The 23150-nt window shown below is 26.7% G+C and overlaps 2 protein-coding genes across 4 annotated transcripts in view; one reads left to right on the plus strand and one right to left on the minus strand.

The window, feature by feature from the left end:
* Nucleotides 1-1019: 1019 nt before the first annotated feature.
* Nucleotides 1020-2720, minus strand: LOC134833903 (acidic fibroblast growth factor intracellular-binding protein). Its single transcript, XM_063848394.1, has 2 exons — nt 2579-2720; nt 1020-2517 (listed from the first exon to the last, which is right to left on the minus strand). The coding sequence occupies exons 1-2, from the start codon at nt 2658-2660 to the stop codon at nt 1523-1525; spliced, it is 1077 nt and encodes a 358-aa protein (XP_063704464.1). The 5' UTR covers nt 2661-2720; the 3' UTR covers nt 1020-1522.
* Nucleotides 2721-4069: 1349 nt separating this feature from the next.
* Nucleotides 4070-23150, plus strand: part of LOC134833160 (fasciclin-1) — a 70580-nt gene continuing 51499 nt past the window's right edge. For 2 of the 3 annotated variants that reach the window (XM_063847391.1, XM_063847393.1), the window contains exons 1-2: nt 14867-15041; nt 20812-21238. In XM_063847391.1, coding sequence (XP_063703461.1) covers nt 21128-21238 — 111 coding nt within the window. In that variant the 5' untranslated portion in view covers nt 14867-15041; nt 20812-21127. Of the gene's footprint in view, nt 4162-14866; nt 15042-20811; nt 21239-23150 lie in introns of those variants that run through there. The other variant, XM_063847392.1, reaches the window with a different exon arrangement.

The following is a 23150-nucleotide window of genomic DNA, read 5'->3' on the forward strand; positions in this document are numbered from 1 at the left end:
ATCTGACGACAACGACGCACTTCAACCTAACACTCATTTATCATTCATAGACATTCATTTTTTTCAGTCACGTGGTTCACGGTATGTGCATTTTTTGTGCTACGACAACAACAAATACCACTAAATGTGCTTAGAGACAAACAAAAATGCCTTCACATAAATTATACTTTTATGCCATTTATGTAACACACATATTTTTGCGAATGTCTGTTGTTTTGTGTTCTGTTGTCGTCATTGTTATTGTACATTTAGTGGTCTTATATTATATTTATATTGTTAGTTGATATCCATTAATAGCCGAGTAATGTGTTTTACTGCAATTTAACGGCAGTTAAAAAATTGTTTTTGACAACATTTAAATTTTTTAATAATTTGATTGTTAGTCTGCTTCAAAAAAAATCAATAGTTGGTCTAATTTTGCATATTGGAATCGGAAAAATGAAAGGAATCAGTAAAAGTTTCTAATTTTAGCCAAAATGATTGTTTTTACAATACTTTTTGTACTTTTAAATAAATTTAAAATTTAAAAAATTTTTTAAAATTTAAAATTTAATTTGTTAAAAGTTAAAAAATTATTCTAAATTATATTTTATTTAACATTTTCAATATTTTTCTACAATTTTAAAAAGCATATTAATTTTTTAAAATTAATCGAATATTTTTTCCTTGATTTTGGAAAATTTTGGTGATTACCTAAACTTAATAATTTCGATTTTCATCCCTTTTTTGTAGATTTTTTTCCAATACACTCAGGGAAAAATACAAATAATTAAAATGTTGAAATGAAAAAAAAATATTATTGCCCAATTTTTTTTAAATCAAAATAAAAATTTTAATTGTGCATGTTTAAATTTTCTCCTTGAAAATGCCTTTAAAAACTGTAAAAAAATTCAAAAAATTTTCTAATTTAAAAAAAAATACCTACTCATTTTTAAATTTTATTAGCCCAACATCAGGTTATGAGAACAAAAAAATAAAATAGTTTCCAGAATATATTTTTCAATTTTTCTAATCCACTTTTCGTTTTAAAACTTTTTCCCTTATTTTTTTACTAGAAAACATTTTGAACAAAAAACTATTGAGTTTCATTTGCAGCGACTTTACAATCACATTTTTAACTTTTAAACGACTATTCATCCAAAATCTTTTATTTTTTTTTGTTACTTAATTATTGGATTGTCAAAAATTGGTCACAACAATGTTTCACGATTTGTCTGTCAATTGTGGTCCATAATTGTTTCAGTAGTTAACAAATTACGTAAATCGTGAGAAGATGATGTCTCGAGTAGGAAATAAAGTATTAAGGCATGACTGCTTGATTGTGTCATGTCATGTCACCGCATTATTGTCGATTATCTTAAATTTTACATCTCATCGTTACACTTTTACCTCCATCGTCGCTTTCAAAAGCTGAATGAAAACCGATTATTTCGCAAATCACAATTTTAAACATTATTTTATTGAACTTTTTGACTACTACTTGCTACTTGAGGGAACGTGCTCGGGGTTTTGGCTCCCTGTATCAGTGATACATTTGAATTAAGCACACGGTCGTCACTTGCATAAAACGTTCCCAGAGGAAACGTAAATCCTGATGGTCTCGTGGCACATCCAAATCTAGAACGCTTTTCGTCAATGCTGATAAAAATGCTTTAACTTGTTCAATGGTCCAATTATTTTGTTTCCACGGCTCAATAAGTCGTTCGGTGAATTCAACAAACAAGTTTCGAAGTTCTCTCGGACGATGTACCATCGTAGCAATGGCGATAATTGCTCGGAAGTAATGTCTAAAATTCGTGTCAATTTCCTGATAAGCCCGTTCCAAAACTGTCGGCTTGACACGAATCAACACGAGATGCTTAATTTCCTTTTCTTTGTCCAACAAACACTTCATTTCGCGCAAATCCAGCAAAAAATCTTTGTCCATTTCCGTATCGTAGTACTCGTGATTCGCCGTATGCGAATACGAGTAGGTCCAAAAGGTCATCAATGCTTGGGCGCACTCAAAGAAATCCATGAAACTCAAATACTGTAGCTTTCGTTTGGCAGTCTCGAAACGCAGGCAGGCGATAAAAACAACGGCCGCATATTTCCTTGCAACTTCTTCGGGCAGCAAAAATTGATGGCGAATGTTAAAGACAATGTTCCCCGGCTGCTCCTCGACTGCCTTGTAAATGCGCTTGAAATTATCGAATTGGCGGCGACACGATTTCAGACGAACGCCCGTCCGTTCAGACACTTCGTCGAGATCCTTGCGATGCTTCGAGGAGAGTTTTTTGCCGAGAAGCTCGCGTGATACCGAGTCATCTAGCGAGTAATACTTTTCAATGAGGAGCGATCTAGAATGTGGTTCCAGTTGGAAATTGCTGTTTTCCGATAGCTTTGTAGGGGTGTGCAGGACTTTTTCCAGCAGTGAATATGTGCGGTAATGATCGAGGACATCTGACGTGATGAGTTCCAATGGTGCATTGAAAATGCTGTCGCCCTTTTGTTTCAACAAATTTACGGCTTCGGAAGCTAAAGAGGTAAGAATTTTTTTAAAATTGTTTTTTGAACAAGTTCTTGTGAAAATCCTTACATGAATATCCTTCGATGAAAAGTTGATAGATTTCTGGATCGATTATTGTGTAATTGGTAATGAAAACGTCTACTATATTCATTCTAAAGCCACTATTATTGCACTAAAATTTAAATGAAATTTATGAATTCTTTCTAATGTTTTGTTTTGACAGCTGATTTGTAGTTTTGGACAAATTTTCTCGTCAATAGATGGCGCTGAAACAGAAATCCATTCAAAATGTAAGAACGTTATCTTTAATTCAATTATATCTGATTATTTTCTCATTATATGTACTTCGGTGCCAGAAAATAAACGATCATGGAGCCAGAGAGGACTTTGAACAGCGTATCAGAAAGGCTCGAGGAGCTTTTGAAAAGTTGAGGCCAATATGGCGCTCCACCAAACTCAGCTTCGTATCTTCAACTCAAAAGTCAAATTAGTCCTGCGCGTCACAATTAAGTTTTATTTAGGTAACCGTCAGTAAATGCCTTAGAAGGGTGCTGAAAATACTTTGGCTCAACTGGATATCTAACCGCGAGCTACACGAAAGATGTGAGCACAAATTTGTCGAAAGCAAAGTTACTTTATCACAAAGCTGACCATATCCACAGAAGACCTCTATTTTGCAGCTGCCCGTAGACATCAGGAAGATAGACCGCACGCGAAACTTTGTTCGGGCAATGAAGAACTACCTTAATACGCCACAACAGACACGAAGAATACTCTTGAATGAATGAACTCTGATGAATGAATGCACCTTAATTCTACCTTCAACACTATCTTTCTCTCTAACTCTATCACTGTCCTATCTCTATTACTACTATGCACTCTGCAACATCTTTTTACTTCATGCCAGTTGGTGGTTGGCCGTGAAACCTGGCGCTTGACACTTGACACTTCTTCTACATCACTCTCTCTCACCTCACGCTTCATCACTTTGCAATCCAAAGCAATTTCTTTGATTTTCACTCCTTTTCTGTTATTAACAATTTAATACTTTTTAATTTCAAAAAAATAATTGTCAATTCCTTAAAGGGCTTAGCCACTGATATCATCAATTTCGGCAGTTATAACGTCATTTCAAAAGTCTTGAATTCATCTAAAAAAAAGTTTATATTTTTTGTCTATAAAATTTGGGATGCTGTTGCTGGATTTAATATAAATAAAAACTGTGATGTGTTTTGTCGGTGCATGATCTCTTTTATTAAAAAAATCAATTTTAGTCACATCAAAAATGAATTTTGACTATCGCTCTTCAATCTTAGAAATAATCGCTCTTTTCTTAAAAATAGGTCGCAATCTAACCTCGAGGCAATTTCTGTATCGTTACATTAGGATTTTTAATAAACACTGTGATATAATTAAGCTTAACGTGCCAAAAATAAGCTTTAAACATAAACTCAAGTTTTAGCATTTCTGGATTGCCAAAACTTCACCAAAACGAACAAATCCATTCTCCGAAAAACAAAAACTTTAAAAGCAAATTTTCCTCAACACTTACATAACTTTTAAAGTATTCCATCATCGTTAATTCATTCTCAGAAAAAACAAAGCTACAAACTTTTTTGAATCTCATGTGCTGAAAATAAGTTAAAAATCATGTAAGACCTTTAATTCTTTATCACATGTCATTGATCGTATTATAAGACAAATATTTTGCTTAAATTCCTCGAAAATTCAAGGAGAACAAAACTAGATTACTCAATAATTCACGTATAGATTGCATAGACACAAACTACAAGTGTCTGCATTATAAAAAGAAATATGCTTTATTTGGATTTTTTCTCTAAATATAAGAGGTAGTCCTGCATCCACAAGAGCTACGATGAGAAAATTTTCACGTTCGAAAGGACAACAAAAAAAAAAATAGAATGAACCACATTCATTGATGCTCAGCACAACGATTCATATCTATGTGTATGTGGATTAAAGAAAAAGAGGTACGTGATTCTGTATGATCAGCAGATTTTCCTCTCTCTCGCATTTTATGCGGCAAGCAGCACCGGCACGTTGTGTATATGTGCGAAACATCTGAGTTTGTAACGATTTTCTCATTCGTCCTTGAACTTTCCATCGCCTATCTAGCCATAACTATATAGCTAGTGCACACAATGCTCCATTGCATGACATAATAAAATCATCTTTCGACCGAGAGAGAGAAAAACTCGTGAGCGTTGCGAAGCAGGACAAAGTGCATAATGCATCTGCGAGTCGCTTTCAATGATAAAATAATAATAATAAAATTTGCGTAGAAATTGTGGTAGCTGTGGATGATAGTGACCTGTTTTTCCGTACAAGTACCGCTCGAAATTATATGGAGAGGAGTATCGTCGTCGTCGTTGTTGTTGTGGAAAATTAATTTTATTATGCAATCAAGCGATTATAGACGCGCATACATCATTTATTTATGTATATGAACTAAAACACATAATCGATAGAATCATGAATGAAATGCTATTTCCAGGCAGGCCAGAGCGAGAATTTCAGAGAGATGATATTTCCGATTTCACAAATTTAATTTTATTTTATGTTTATTCATTGCGACTATTGGTTTTTTTTGCCACATCGACGACGACGACGACATGTAATGCAATACATTTATGGTTGGGAGGTAATATTGATGTCAAATATCGTCGCAAACGTGCGTCGTGTTTGCTTTTAGTTATTGGAAATAAATAATGAAATGACAAGTATTTATTCTATGTTGACTTGTCTGAAATTTTCCAATTTTATTCAGTGGAAAGAGAAGAGCTCGTCATACAGAAGTTTTCCCAGTTGATTGGTTATTTTTTGACAGATAAATCAGTAAATTGGATATTGCGTAAGTAAAAATAGGAAAACTTGAAATTTCGTCTGAAATCGAAAATAGTGTTATATTTCCATTTAATTTTAGTCTACAAGAAACTTTTGTATAAAATGACAAATGATGGACTTTTAGGAATTTTTTTTCGTCATTTCGTGGAATCTTTTTAGTTCTAAAATTATTTATAGTTTTAGTTAAAAACTTAGGGCTGTAAGAATTTATAAATAAAATGAAAAAATTATTTGACTCATGATTAAGAAAAATTTATCTCACCTTTTGACTTTTGTTACGAAATTTATTAAAACTTTTCAAAAAAAAAATTTACAATTTTTCCTAAAATTTTTATGAAAGTCCAAAAATTTATTTCACTTTTGGTGCTTTCCTTTTTTAAAAATACCAAAATTCCGAATTTTAAATTTACTTATAAAAATTTAAATCTCCATCCAAAAATAAGAAAAAATTGGTATGGCGAATTTTTTATTGTTCGCTTCATTTTGAATAATAGTTATGATTTTTTTTTAAAATTGTCAAAATCTGAAGTCAGGTGAATTTTTTTTTTAATTTTTTACAAAAAATTGTAGGAGACAAAATAATTTCAAAATAATAAAAATTATTAAAATTTTTAATTTATTTTTATAAATATTTTTATTGCAAAAATTAATGAAATATAGTTAATTAAAATTAATTTATTTCAAAAATATCAGCCGATCTTTTTTTTAGAAATTCAAAAAGAAAATGATTAAAAAAAATTGTATTTCAAAATTTTCATGATGAAATTTTGAGAAAATAATAATTTTGAATTTTACAATAATTTTTTTCATGTTAAATTATTAAAGTCGAATCCATTTGAAAATAATTGAAAAAGTACAAAAGTTTGACTTAACCCAAATTATTTGACTTAATTTACCAAAGTTTTTTAAAAAGTTTTAAAAAAATTGGAATTATTTCCAAAAAAATGGTCAAATTTAAAAAAAAAAACATTTTATTTTTGACTTAATTTTACTTTTACTTTAACTTAAGCTTTTGTCAAAAGTCAATCAAGTCAAAAGATTTTTTTGATTGAGTTAAAGTAAGTTACATAAAATTTGATAATTTTAAGTCATAAAATTTGTTTATAAATTTTATCGATTAAATTAATAAAATCGATAATTTTAGTTAAAGTTTTATAATTTAATTTTTTTATTTGTCTACACATTTATAAATGAAATTTTAAATTAAACATAAAAAAAATTGAATTAATTTCGAATTAAAATTTTTAATATTTTTTGAAATATCCAAAATTTATTAAAATTTTCAGTATTAAAAAATTCTTAAGTTTAAGTATTAAAAAACTACACTCTTGTTCGATTTTTCAAATTATTTTCATGCAAAAAAAAAACTTTTTGTGTTCACAACAGAAAACCAATGCTCTTGATTGATATTGTGATGGTGTCAATTGTGTGTTTGTGTCATTGAATCATTGAACTACTTTTCAAATTGACATGCGATTAGAATCTCCATAGAATTGAGGATTATTGGTGGCGCATAGAAAGGTATGTAAGAAAAACATTTTTTTTATCATGAAAGTGTGATTAAAATTTAATCAATTGAAACTTTTTATAGAAACACTTTTCACTTAGCGTAAAAAAATATTACAGCAGATTTAAATTTTAAAAATTTTGTTTAAAAAATCATTTGAAGCTGAAACTGATGTCATTTTTGAGAAGAAAAAAAACTTTTTTTGTCAAATAAATTTTTAACAATTTCTGGTTTCAACAGAATAAAACAAAAAAAATGAACAAAAATCCAATTATAAAAAATTTCTTTGTGAAAAAAAAACTTTCGGTCAGTGCTCCATTCACCTACTTCACAAACAGTTCAATTCCCTTTCCACAAGGTATCTTTGTGCCAGGAAAAGTAGCTCGTTATCACCAACTAGAAGTGACATCGCCAGACAGCGCAACATTGTTCAGTGAAGGAAAGAAAAAACTTTTTGTTCCATCTAGTAGTTGTCTAGTCTGCGCGAAAAAAAAACATAGAAAAATGAATCATCAGAGTGACAGCTAGAGCAAGTGTAGTGGTGCAGCAGCGGCAATTATGTTGGCATGTTGCGAGACAATTTTACAAACAGTTTTCTCCACCAATTATATGCTACATGAATTTTTCATTTCAATTTTTTTTTTTTCTTTTTGCTCGTGTTGCATGCCAATTATTCGCACCTAAGCTACACGTACAGAAGGAAAATCCAGACACTGTAATTTAATCATTTGTGTTTATCAATATTTTTTTCCGAGAATCGAGCGCAAAAAAAAATACAAACTTATAATTTATTCAATGCCATTTGGCGCCTCAAATGCTCCGGATATAATTTCAGGTCATTTATTTTTTTTTTGTTTTGCCCTTTCACGCAGGATTTTTTTTTCATATTTCTGCGAAAAACGAATAAATTTATTAGATCAAATCTATGCAATTATGCTTTTCACAACAGAAATTGCATCAATAAAAGGACTTATCACGACAATTTATTATAATTTGGAAAATTGTCGACGACAAGAACGGCGGCAGCGCTTCCCTTTTATTTTTATGTGACATTCAACTTTATTACTTTATATCTTTTGCGCTATTACTCTTGCATGCACACACTTTAATACACTTAACAAAAATAAAAGTAGTCCCCCTTTTTTCTCGTCGTCGTCGTCTTGTTGCGTGTGTGAGTCATTCTGATTTTTTTTTTTTGCTTTTGCCGCTTTTCATGCGTTTACGTATTACGACCATTAGCACGCATGTTTAGCAAAAGGAAAAAATTAAATATGAAAAGGAATTGGGTGGAAAAAGTGGCATAAAAGTCAGAGACGTGATCTGCTTTCCTCATACTCACGCAACGCACGGAGATGGATTTACCGAGGAATTTATGGTCATCATTACCGGGATAATTTGATTTATGAAAGTTGTGGACGAAAAATATTTTTTTCATCAATCACAGTTAACACGGGTAACCCTCGCACGTTAAAGAGTGACGACCACTTTTTTGATTGAACTTTTGATTATTTTTTTTAAAGCTCTGGAGACTTTTATCGACTCGGTTCCGTCATTTTCGTTTCATTATTTTGTTTAATTTGTTTTTCTTTTCTTCCTAGGTCTTCTATTGTGGTACGAAAAGTGGAATGGTATATTACCCCAAGTCTGCTTCTCTTCCGGTGAACCAATGAATTCATACACCTCTGCGACATGCTAGAAGGAACAAAATTGCATGTCAACAATTTTTGCTGATATTTTCATATATGGTTGCTGAGTAAGTGTTGTCGCATGTTGTTTTTGAGGGTGGAACGGAAAATTTGGCAAGCGGTTTGCTAAAAAAATAAATAGGAAAAATCGTTACTTTGAGTAAAAATAAGAATTTTCGAAGAATCTTTCAACGTGAGGCTTGAAAAAATACTACGATGACTTTTTTAATTTAACAAATAAATTCTTCAAGTTCTAAAAAAATGGAGAAAAGAAAATTAAAAATGATTATTAATAATTAAAAATGAAGAAAAAAATTACCAATAATCGTTTGAAGATTTTTTTGTTAAAATTTTTTTGTTTGTTTAAAAATTTAACAAGCGACTACCATCAATTCTTGGAAATGCATCTGACAGCTTTTAAATTTTTTTCATCTTCAGTAAAAAAAAATTGGTTAAATTACGGTTTTTGATATATTTTGATGAATGAAGATTAATATTTTCAAATAAGATTCTAATTTAGAATTTTAAGAATTTTTTAGTTGAAATTGTGAATTAATATTTTTTTTTATTAAAATGTTTTAAAAATTTAAATTATTCAGAATTTTTTTTCTTTTAGTTAATTTTTACTTCTACATTTAATTTCTTCTTCTAAATTCAATTTTTTACACTATAAAAAATCTTAAACTTTTTTTATATAAAAATGAACAATTTTATTTATTTATTTTTTGCAAACACCAGTTACGAGAAATTTGGGGAACATAAATTTTTTAATTTTCGATATTTTTCAACTTTTTAGAATATTTTTTGATAAATTATTTTTTAAAGTCGTTGTAAAACACAAAATTTCCTCAAAAATATTTTGATAATTTTGACAAAATTAATTTAGAGAGAATTTTCAAAAATTTTTCCACCAAAAGTTAGAAAATTTTTGGCTTTCGCATTTTAAATTTTTTAGACTTCCATTAAAATAATTAAATTGAAATAAAATTAATTTTTTATTTATTGAAAATTATTATTTTTAAATTAAGATTTACATAGATTCGATAAGAAAAATTTTTTTTTTCGTTTTTAACAAACAATTACATAAACAAATTTAATAAAATTAAATTAAATAAATATTTTTAAAAAATTTGATTGAAAATTATTATTTTTAAATTAAGATTTAGATTCCATAAAAAAGAAATTTTTCGTACTTAAAATATTAAACAAATTTAATAAAATTAAATTAAATAATAAATATTTTTAAAAAAATTAATGAATATTTTTTCCAAGTTTTTTAAATTTTTTTTGAAATTTTTGGATAAAATAAATAAAAATAATTCTCAAATATTAAAATTCTAACAAAAAAAAAATTGTAAGATATCCTAGACATTAAATGCGCCAATCCCTTACATTTTCAAAAAAGTCCATCAACCGCACCTCTGGTTTTTCACATTTATTTTTTTTTTCATATTTCCTAGCAGTGCACCTTTGTAGTGTCGTCACAAACGATGAAACACAGTTGTATGCGATTAAATATTAAAGTCCCGCCGACGAAAAAAGGAAAGAAAAATGTTTTATGCACATTTAATGGGAACATACACCACATAACAACAACTACCTAATAAAATTAAATCCATAGACAAATTCTGCAATTTTTTCCTGCTCTTCTCCCCCCAACGAAAAAAAAAACATCAACAACGCTGCAAGAATATTGACTTTTCCTTTGCACGCGCGTCGTCATACATTTTGATTATAAAGCACAAATATTTGTGGATCTGGTCTAGTCTGGCACACACACACACACACACAAGCGACGCTTCGTAATTTGTTATTTTTTATGCTTAAATTTTGGCGCCACACTGTCCCCCTTTTTTACTTTTCCTTTGCACAAAACATCCACATTATATAGGCAAAACTATAATAGTATAATAAACCTATATTACATTGTTTGTGTATAAAATAGAGGACGATGTTTGCTGAAAAAGCGGAATAATCAAGTAACGTTCGATAGAAAAGTTTTTTTTCCGATAGCGAAAATCGACTTTAATCTCGAAATTTTGATAAGCAGCGAAGTGAAATTCGCATCATAACCTGTTGTTTTTCTTCCATCTACGGAGCGTTGTGGATGATGATAGAACGAAAAACGATGCGAGAGAACAAACAAACAAAGTTTCGCAGACAAACAATAATAAACATAATCATGCGTGGCGTGTGGTTAATGTACGTGAAAATTTTTGCTCATCAAAAGTTATCGCGATAGACGAGACGAAACAGATTTTTCGTTTGTTGTACTTGATTGAATTTTTTTTGTACCAAAAATACACGAGTCGTATCCCAAAATTAAAAAGGTCAAAGTCAAAATTTTTAATTCGTTAAAAAATATTTTTTTAAATAATTTTTGAGCAACTTAAGATAAAAAATTATAAATTTTATAATTTTTTTTTCATATTTTTAATTTTTGTGAAATTCTTTTCGGTAAAAATTAAATAAATAGTGCTTCAAACACAATATTCAAGAATGACGATTATTTTGACCAAATTTCGTTTAAAAAGTGTTCAAAAAATCTTTTTTTTTTTTTTTGTAAAATTTGTCATTTAATTATTTAGTAAAAAATATTTTTGATTGCAAATTTCTTAAATAATTAAGAAATTGATTTTTTTTTTTATTTTTGAGGGCAAAATAATTTTGACAAAAATTTTCTTTAGAAATTTTAAGACAAAAATTGACTTCTTTTTGAAAAAAATTAAAATTTCAAGCAATTTGTAAATAAAAAAAATCACGAGTTTTAAGGAAGTTTTCATTTTAAAATAAAATTCATAGACTTTTTTCTCGTCCTATTTATTATTTTTCAATGTCGCTTGAGAATCAAAAAATTTCAACCTAAAAAAAAAATTTTTTTTTTCTTTTAATTATTTTTTGACATTTAATTTTTTTTAAATAGTCAAAAAGAAGTCCCTTAAATTTTTTAAAATTTTTTTTTAAATTTTAAAAATTTTTTTTTTTTTTTGTTTATTTAAAAAAAAATTGTCTGAGTTAAATTGCAATAAAATTTCGCTTGTACCGAAATACGTTCATATAAATATTTTTTTGTAAGAAAAATTAACCCGGTTTTTCACTTTAAACCTTTTTTACTTTAAAAAATAGATCCTTTGAGCCAATTTTCGTGCACAGTGTAATGTAATAAGTAAAAAAGGTCTCGAGTACAAATTTTTCGGCAAATTCTCATGTTGTCACGTGTATCGATCGATCCATATGTCAAACAGAACTTTGCAATTCCTTTAACAAGCGATGACGATGATGATGACAACGATGATAGCAAAAATTCAATTTACTGCACGTAATTTAATAAGATGACAAAGATTGAATTGGATTTTATTTTACATGCTCTATAAAACAAAAATCTCACAAAAAAAATTATATTATATTTTGTGCGCACATACTCGAGTGTTGATTGTTAATTTTTGCACAGAAATATTTTTTTTTGCAGAGACTTGATGGGCGACCGTCGACGCGACAATGACGACGTTATGGTATGTGAAGATGTTTGATGATTATGCGGGTTTTTGATGTGTTTTCACTTTTTATTATAAATTTTTCGAAAAATGCATTGTTGTGTGTAATTTTTACTGGAATGGGACATGAAACGAAAACTTTGGATGAATTTCAGCACACGTTGTATAATAATTGGTCTACACTAATCGAAATTACTGCATGACAACCACAAAATTTTATTATTTTTTTTGCACGAAAACGTCAATAATTTCCATTATATGGCGGAGCTAGAGTGTGAATATTTTGTGGGTTATAATTTTTTTTTTAAATTTGTCTATTTTTTTTTTTTTGTTTTTAACCAAAATAAAATTTTATTTAAAAAATAATCAAAAAAAAATAAATAAAATTCAAAAAATCTAAATTTTTTAAACTAATTTCTAATTTTTAAAATTAATTAAAGAAAATTATTTTATTAATTATCTTCATTGTTTTTTTCAAAAATTAATAAATTTTAAAAATTGGTGAAAAATATCGTTTTTTAAAATTAAATTTATAAAATTTTAAGGAAAAAACATTAAAAATTTATTTAAAATCTAAAATTTTCTTGAAATGTATTAATTCAGCTTTTAAGTCTGTTTTTATAATTTTGACTCAAAAATTTAAAAATTTATTTGAGATTTTAAGTTTCTGTTTTATTTTTTTCATTTAATGGCAAAATATAAATTTTTAAATTATTTATTTGTTTTTCTTGGTAAAAATTTTCCATGAATTCTATAATTGAATAAAATTCAATTATTAGTGTTTCAAAAATTATTTATTTTGCAATTTTTTTTAAAAAATTTTAAAAAATATTTTTTTATAAATTTTTTTTTAAATTATAAATATTTTTTTAAATTTAAATTAATTTTCCAAAAAATTAATTTTGTTTTTGTCCCAAAAGATTTTATTTAAAAAATAATAAAATAAAAAATTTTGAAATTTTTTAAATTATTTTTCTGTTTTTTTAAAAATTTTAAAAAAAATTAATAAAATTTTGGTCAAAAGAATAATTTAGTTGTTTTTAAATTTAAATTTTAAGATTTGGTAAAAAAAAATCAATCTCATTTCAAGGTAAAAATTTAAACAAAAAAATTTCATTAAAAAAAAAAATCAAAAACTTTTTTAATTGCAAATATTTTTGAAAATAAAATTTTTCATTTAAATTTCGTTAAATTTAATAATAAAATTTTGAAAATTGAAAATATTTTTATTAAATAAATTATTTCTTGAAAAGATAAGGAAAAAAACCAAAATATGGTCAATTTTTAGGAAATTTTCAAAATTTTTAATTTTAATTTTGATTGGATTTTCTAGAATTTGAAAAAAGGGGAAATTTTAAATAAAATATTTTTTTTCAAATTAAATTTTTATTTAATTATTTTTTTTTATAAATTTAAAATAATCTAAAAAAATTTAAAAATTTTCATTAAAATCAGGATTTTTTTAAAAAATAATTAAAATTTATTTTTTTTAAACTAACAAAATTGACAAAAACTTTTAAAAATTTATTTAAAAAAAAATCGCGAAACTTAAATTTTTCGCATCACACAGAAGAGGTCATCATCACGATTAACTATTGAGCGACTTTCAACGCAAACCATACGTTTCCGTTCTAAAAATATTTGTGTAACATTTCTACATGAGCACGAACAAAGCTCACTAAATAGTAATCATTAATGCCATTTTTAACGTGTTTTTTTCGTGGCCTAGTCATTCACACGACAAATCGATTCACTAAAATCCATATTAATTCAAGTTATAATCCTAGCGAATAAAAAAGAAAGGAGAAATGCTGATAAATTTACGACAAACACAAAATTTATGTTTAACCATATAAAAGTTGGATGGTTAGTGAGTTAGTTAGTTTAATGATGACCATGGATTAGAAGTAACTTTATGGAAGGAAGGAACATTATCGAATTTTTTTTGTTTTTTTTTTTTTTGGTTTCTACGTAGATCACATGAATGACGTTTGTAGGTATATGTTTCATTCCAGTTTCGTGAGTTTGCGTTCTCACTTGCGTTTTTTTTAACATTGACGAAGCTTAATTTCGTTCTGTTTAACATTTCTCTGGTGTGTCACGATACTTTTTTTGTGGGTTGCGAGTAAAATAAAGATTAATGTATATTGTAATGACGATACGCGAACGTAAAAACCTTTGCAAGTGACATGATTAAGGTTCATTTGATAAAATTTTAATCCACTTAATTTACCGGCGGCGTTCATTTTACCTGAACGAATGTCGATCGCATGTGTGTGAGTCAACACCAAAAAAAAAAAAGTTTGTTTATTATTATTAAAGAAGATTATTATTCGACAACAACGTACATTAAAGGTCATGAAAAGTGCTCTTATGTTGCTGTTTATGTTTCATTACGTTAGAAACACAATTGTTTCTTTTCTCATCGCGTAACACACACACACCCATACACGAAACAGGTGCATCCGATACAAAACAACAATTATTATTATAACTATATGTTGATGTTTTATACGAAAAACGACGTCATCGCTACTTCAGTGTGTGCTTTAACAACTCTCACTAAACCAAATATGCCGAAAAAACAGCAAAAAGTTAAGTGCGGCCTTTGTTTCGACTCGTTATACACGAAAAACTTGCGTTTCTCGACTCTCTCTCTCGTTAGCGCTCTCTCATTTTTGTCGTTCATGTATACTGGATTGCGTGCTTTTTGTACGTTCACGACACAAAATATGCACGTTCTAGTAAGAAGTTCTCTGTAATGTTTCTCAGTTACAGTTAGTGTGCGATCGTGAATGGACGTAACTCGTGAAAAGTGTTAAAGCGGTTAATATACAGGCAATACAAAATATATATATATAATATATATATTGTATAATAACATATATAAAATAATACAAGAACTACTAGTTAGTTCCTCCTTGTAAAAGGAATAAAATTTTATTATTATTACAATAAAATATTTAAAAAAAATCAACAGTGTAAGTGTAAAAATAGTTATTTTATTTTGTTAATCATTAAAATAAACGCCGGACAACGAAATGAATGAGAGAGGAACATAATTGAAGATTCATGTTTGTTTTTTTGGTATACAAACAAAAAACTATATTATTAACATATATATTATAAATAATAATAATAAAAAAAATAAAAGAGAGTGAAATACTAATAAAAAATTGGGTTATATCATTATTATTTTTTTTTGTATCTTCTTTCATCAGCCGGACAAAACTATCATCACTACTTTTTTTAAAAAAAAATATTTTATAATGAAATAAACCACGAAAAAAAAACTAGAACACGAAAAATAATGATATATAATAAAAATAAAAAATCGTCAAGTACGATATATCTATAATATAAAATTATATGGAGTCCATGATTATGTAAGAGACACAAAAAGGCCGAAAAAAGCTATATGTTAAAAATTGTTATAATTATAATGATGTGTGCAGACAACAGACAAGTTAAAATTATTATTATTATTAAAGTGTCGACAAATTTTTAATTTTCACCCAAAATATTGTTATATACCTACGTATACTTAATTAATGATATTTTAAAGAGGTGCCATAAAAGTTTTTTGATCACTTTTTTAGACACGTCTTCTTCACATGCAGTTAAATGCATTCATTGCACTATTAATAAATTTCGTTTTTTTTTATTCTAACATGCGAAAAATGTATGATACAAAAAAAAAACATATATATATTATGCGAAAGTTAAACGATAAATAATAATGTTCAAATGATAAAAATAATGTCTATTAATATATTATGAAAATATATATTTATTGTATATTAAAAACAACATATCTTTTCGCACAAAAAAAAAGAAAATGTTAGAATGTGTGTATGACGTTAAAATAAAATAAATCAATAATGATGATATAACATGATGGCAAAAATATACGAAAAAAAAATAAAATGCTGGAAATATGTTGGAGCTTGTTTAAGAATTTTTGCATTGCTCGTTGTTATGTGTGTGTGTCTAAAATGTTTTTCAATGCCGGCAGGTTTCAACGACTAAATTGAGCAGTTTTTATACAGTTTGACTCGGAATCGTACAGATATATGTTTTGGAGCACAATAAAAGTTGTTGTTGTACAAAAGGAAAAATCAAACAAAAATGTATGCGAATAAAAGGAAAAATAATAGTTTTTGTTCAAGTTTAGTTTTGTATTTTTTTTTTTTGTGGGGGGCTACGTAATCATAATAAAATGATGATTTATTGAACTTGTTTTATTAAATTTTTTAGTCCTTTCGAGGAAGTGGTTCTTAGGCAAATATTTTATTTTATTTGTGTTTTATTGTACATAATTTACTTTAAAAATACTTTTTTAAGAATCCTTTAATTTTGTAAAGTTTTTTTTATTGAAAATTTTAATATGAAGTAAAATATTTTGTATTTTATATAAATATTCTTCAAAAAATTATTTTTTAAATTTACCGATTTTTTAAAACTTATGAAAATTTAATTTATCGTGATTCCATAAAAAAGAATAAATTTTTGCTTTGGCGAAATTTTTTTACCCTTATTTTTAAAAATTTTATGATACTTTTAAAAAATTTTTATCGCAAAATATATGAAAAATCCGTGTAGCGAAAAAAAATATTTTTAAATATGCAAATTTATTTTTTTAAATGATTTCAAAATTTCAAAAATTATTTTAAAAATTTTGTTCAAATTGTTTGTCATTCGAGTACATAAATTTTTGCCAAACATATTTGAAAACGAACTGTTTGGTCAAAAAGCCAAAAATATATTTTTGCGTTTTTAAAAAATTTTGAACCATTGATAAAAATTTTTAAAATAAGTCGAAAATATATGTTATTTTCGGATGGACATCAAATAAGATAATAAGATCTGTACTTTTATAGGTAAATTTAAAATCCGGGATTTCGGTATTTTTTAGAATGGAATGCACCATAAATACTTCAATTATTTTTTGAATGATTTTTTCTTCTTAAAATCTACTTAATTTTAATTTATTTCCACAATTTCAAAAATTAATATTTCGAAGAAAAAAATATCAATTAAATAAAAATATTTTAAAAATAAATATTCATTTAAGAAATTATTTTTATAATAGTTTAATTTTAAAAATTATATTTAAAATTTTAACAAATAAAAAATTTAAAATAATATTTTTAGAATTTTCTTTATACCTAAATTTATTTCAACATTTAAAAAAAAATTGGAAGAATTATTTTAAAAAATAAAATATTCAATTTAACATTTTTTTACAACTTTTTTTAGTTTCAAAAATATGTTTAAAATTTTAAGCTTGAATAAATATTAATTTATATAATTTTAAAATAAATTAAAATATTTTTTTCTAGTCAAGAACGTTTTGTTTTTTTTCTAAAAGTATTTAAAAAATATTTATTTTGATATTTTTTAAAAATTAGATTTCAAAGAAAAAAATATCTAAAATATTTTTTGTGATAATAAATTTTTTTTTGTTTTAAATAAATTAAATATTTATTTTTAATTATTTTTACAACTTTTAAAGTTTACTTGAACAAAAAAATATTTTATTTATTATTTTTTTATTTCTGAATTCTGTATTTTTTATTTAAAAATATTTTGCCTTTTTATATTTTAATATTATTTCTTTTCGAACAAATAATTTTATTAAAATTTTTTATTTATTTTATTTTGTATAATTTTGTAAAATTTAATTTGGAGAAAAGATTAATTCTAAAATTATTTTTGAAAAAATTCAATCCTTTTTTTCATTGAAAAAAAAACAAACAGCAAAAACTTGTAAACTCATTTCGATCAAAGAACGGTGTGAACAATTTAATTCTGAAACACATAAAAACAAGTCATTACTCGACCTTTACAAGTCAACCATCCCAAGTTCTCTCCAATTAATTTCATTTAATTAAAATTTCTCCATTTCTTTCCTCTAATTCTATTCTTTCTTTTTTTTTTGTTCTACAATACAATAATAATTTTCCGTCTGACTGAGTCCTCCGCCAACGAAAAAGATCAACGTTGTCGTTCTTGCGATTTAATCACGTCAAGTTCATCATCCACACTCGCGTTCGTTTCGTTCGTAATAATAATATTATAATATAAAATATGTATATATTGCAGGTTTATTGACCCCCTATTATAAGTAAAGTAAAGCAAGAATACAAAATGATCTTTTTCTCTGCGAGGTATATTTTCGTATATGGCGTAAGTCAGCTTTACTTAACAATGAGCCAAGGTTGCGTTCTAGAATTGGATTAAATTTATATTGTGTGCTGTACTTCTTTCTATGTCGATGGGCACGTTTTGTTCTAAAACAAGATTTTTAGGTAATTTTGTGCGCTTTAAAACTTGTAAAATGACTTAAATTGTAAAAATATGTTTTTGTGTAGAAAAAAAATTTTTATAAGGAAAAAAACTGAGTATATTTGTATGTAAATTTAATGATACTCTGTGCAGCGCAGTGTGATTCAACAACGAGATATGCGATGATTAAATCAGGGGTGTGAAGCTTTTTCAGGTGTTTCGCGTGAACAAAGCCAGTGTTATAGACAAAAGGGAGAAATTTTTAACTTTTTTAATGAATAAATAAACAAAAAAGAAAAAAAAACGTTTTAACTTTTTTTTTACCCTGTAAATATATTTTGTTGGGGGAAAAATGATTAAAAAAAAATACAGAACGAGCGACCGCGACAATGAAATGCATTAATAGATTAAAAAATAATGTAATAATAATGCATACAACAAATATTTTTATTGCCATTAAAACAAAAGTGGACTCCATCACTGTTCTGCCATCGTTTGTTGGTTCGTTAGAGCCAAGTACCTTTGCAAAATGTTTTATTTATTCAACAAAGACAGAAAAATCATACACTTGTCTTCTTAATATTCATACCTCACTTACATGATTTTTTTTTGTTTGTACAAATGTTGGATAGAGAACGAGTAACAAGCAATATCATGTCATTAAATTGTGAGGTAATTCGCTCATATTTCCGTAGAAGGTACGTAGAACAGTATAAAAAATTCGTGTTTCGCAAGCTAAATAATTTTTATAATGTGATGCGATATTACGTGAAAGTTTAAAAAATAAAAAAAAAATAATTTCTAGTCATTTTTTTAATTTATTGTGTTAATTTAAATTTAAAAAAATTAATTAAAAAATATTATTTTTAAGTCAGAAAAATCTTTTTTAGCTTTAAAAAAAAGATTTAAATCAGTATATTTTTTTTAAAAATGTTCAAAATAATTTAAAAAAAAATTTGTTCAACAAAAAATTAAAGTGAATATTTTTGTGAACTATTCAACAAATTTCTTTTATTTTATTATTTATTTAATAATTAATTTAAAAAAATAAAATTTTAAAATAATAATTATTTGATTTAATTTATTTAACATAAAAATTATAAACATAGATTTATACCTACTTGCAGAATTTTTAATTAATTTTTTTTTATTTTTTGTTTTAAAAAAACATTAGAAGGTACCTAGGTATTCAAAAAATAATTAAAAAAAAATTAATAAATTTTTGATTTTTTTTTTAATCTTAAATAATATTAAATTTTATAACTTTTAACATTTTTTTATTGCAAAATAAATGAAACTGAATAAGTTTTCAATAAAAAATTTAAAAAAATATTTAAAAAATTTTTGTAATTCGAAATTAAGCAAATTTTGTTAAATTTTAATAAATAAATTAAATAAATAAATAAATTAATTAATTAAATTAATTGCTATATAGTTTTTAATTAATTTTTTTTCCATTATGTTTTCTAACATAATAAATATTTTTAAACATTTTTTTTCTATCAAAAATATTTCCAATAATATTTTCCAATTTTTTTTCTTATTAAAATATCGCAAATATTTTATTTCAGGAGACACGATTTTTTTTACAATAAAATAAATGACATTAAAAAGTGATGATCGTTAGCAAGTCCTTCGTTTAAAGCGAAACTTAATCTTTTTTTAACGTCTCTTGTTCTGCAAAAATCACGGAATTTACTCAAATAAGCAGAATGAATTCATGGAATTCCTTATCATTTAAACTAGAATTTTATTTTCTACGATTTTTCTCAGTAACTTCTTATCACTGCAGCAAAAAAAAAAAACTAAACAAAAAATAATAAGAAAATTATAGCGATCCACATAATAATAATAAATAATAATTCTTGCGTTCCTTGCACGTTTCCCGCAAAAGGTGCTTATTAAAAAGATATCACGATACAAAAGGGAATTGAAAACATAAATGCAGTAAGTAATAATCGACTATTTATCGACAAGAATGACGTGCAAGAAATGCACTCGATAGACAGTCCGCGCCGTAAACGTTTTTGTCAGCAGAAGAAAGAACTCTGAAAACCGGAATTTATAATAATCAATAATAAGCAACAAAACGCTCGCCTCTCTTTTTGTTGTTGTGTGTGTTGTTGTTCTGACAACAACAACTTGGCACACGGTCGATCGACATGACTCTCCTTCTTCATACATGCCGTACGAAAAATTGTATCGATTTATTTTAAAAACAAGTTTGCGGCGATGATGATTATATAACGTAATATAAAAAAGTTTTTTTTTTCGAGAATTCTAGTGAGTAAGTTGTGGTTGGTCGTAATTGTGTACTAGACAATGCAATCCTCTTTCATTCATTTATTTTATAAATTGATTGATATGTTTCAATTTTATTTTCTAGCCTTTTAATGTACTTTACACGTATAATGATATACATGAGAAATCACATTATAATAATGAAATATAATTTTGTTGCAGGAAAAATAGTTGTCTGGAATTGAAACAACAACAAAAAACTGACATGATATAGTACAGTGCACACTGGCTGCTAGAATGTTTAATATATTGTGTATCTCCTAAGAGAAATCATTCACTGTGTAAAATAAATATAAATCCAAAATAATAACAACAACAACAAAAAAAGTGAAATAAAATAAAATAAAAGTCAAGAATAGTGAGCGAGAAAAGTGTACGAAGACGGAAATATCATATAATATAATAAAAAAATAAAAAAAAATAATACAAAGCGAGAAATAAAAGAAAGAAAGAAAAAACAACATCCTAAGAAATCAAAATGAAATTTAAAATAATGCTCGGTGTTGTACTTACAACAACACTTCTCATCGCAGTCGCGAATGGCATGACCTTGGAAGAAAAAATACGTGATGACTCGGATTTATCACAGGTAAGTTTTGCTGAATCCTCATAAAAAAATATTTTTTTTTATGTGCAAAAGTTTGCTCTCCCGCGTGGCCGCATGATAAAAAGGATTATTTTCCGGTGTTTATGCGTTGCGAGATGTTAAATTATTCGTAAACTAATATCTTTTTCATGATGTGATGCAAGCAAAAAATATAAATATATTTTTATAAAGTTTTCGTTAGCAGAACAATCGTGGATTTTGTAATTTTTTAACCCACGTGGTCTATTAAATTTTTATAAAATAATTCTGAATAAAACTTTAGACAACGAGAACTGATTTTCTACACTAAGTGACCTGAAATAATTTTTACACCACGTAACTTGAAATAATTTTTAAATCACGTGACCTCCAAAATTCTTTGGGTTAATTGAGCTAAAAATAAATCAAACCACGTGACCTAATAAATTTTAAAACCACAAGAACTGAAACAACCTAATCCATGAACTAAGAAAAATTTCAGACCACGTGATTTAAGAAGGCTTTAAAAAAGTATAAAAATTTGAACCACGTGACCTTAGCAGTCTTCGAACTTATAGACTACTAAACTTTTGAAATTACAAGATCTGAAAAATTCTTGAAGTCCTGAGAACTAATAATTTTTCAAAATACGTGACTTGAAATTTTTTTTAAACCACGTGACCTTAAAGATGCTTTAAGCAACGTGAGTTAAAAAAAATAAACCATGTGATCTAAAAAAAAATTATATCACTTGACCTGACTAAACCTCGAGAGCCGATAATTCGTAATGAACCAGTTCACGTAGTGAACCACGTGACCTAAAATCCAACCGAGTTTAAAAAAATCAAACCACGTGACCTAAAAATTTTAAAACCACGTGATCTAAAAAAACCTAACCTCGTGACCTACAAAAATTCTTTAGCCAATTGAGCTAAGAAAAATTTCAAACCACGTGACCTTAAAAAATCTTCGAACTAATAAAAGTAAGAAACTTTCAAACCAAGTAATCTAAAAAAAATTTCAAACCACGTGACTAAAGAAATCTTTAAAAAAATTAAAAATTTTTCAAACCACGTGACCTTTAATTTTTTTTAAAACACGTGACCTCAAAAATTCTTTAAGCCATTTGATATAAAAAAAAATTTTAAACCACGTGACCTGCGAAATTTTCAAACCACTAATACCGCTTTTTTTTTATCGAAATGCGGTAAATAACAAGCCAGACAACATTTTACAGCTACGTTAAAATTGTAGAACGTTCTGGGTCAATCGACAAGGGACATTAAATGTGCTGAAGCAAAAGTGGTTCAACAACGATGATTTTGTTGTAAATTTTTTTTTCGCATTATAGGTTAAAAAGTTCAAAAGTGATTATTAAATTTGTTTTTTTTTGTACAACATCCTGTTCGTCGTGGTTTATTGTAACAACTTTACATTTTTTTTAAGGAAGTGCAGAAATTCTTTTTTATTCAATTTGAGGCATTAATTTAAACATTAATGCGATAATGTGAAGAAAAATAGTTGCTTCAGACGAAAGCAATTTTCACAAGATTTGCGTTCATGGCAAAGAAGATCATGAATGGCGAGGAATAAATTTCCGTAAATGTCATAAATATAAAATGCGTATCGTTATTATTAATCTAACACTTGAATAATGGATATTTTTATGCGCTCCAAGGTTCAGGATTGGGCGGTTGGACAATACCTTCGTACATTTTTATGGTGAATCGATGATTGTGTGCGCCTCGGAAATTGTCGGAGGTTATTTATGATTATTTTTATGTATTTTGCGGAGAAAAAATGGTTCAAAAAGCGTTTTGTTTGTTCAACGTGCCTCACACTCACTCACGTGACGTGATGATGAATGATTGCTCATCTAACTGATTCTCATGCATTTTTTCTTGTTAACGAAAAAAAAATGATGAAACATGAACTC

This window comes from Culicoides brevitarsis, chromosome 3, assembly GCF_036172545.1.
Source record: "Culicoides brevitarsis isolate CSIRO-B50_1 chromosome 3, AGI_CSIRO_Cbre_v1, whole genome shotgun sequence".
In the NCBI taxonomy this organism is placed as follows: domain Eukaryota; kingdom Metazoa; phylum Arthropoda; class Insecta; order Diptera; family Ceratopogonidae; genus Culicoides; species Culicoides brevitarsis.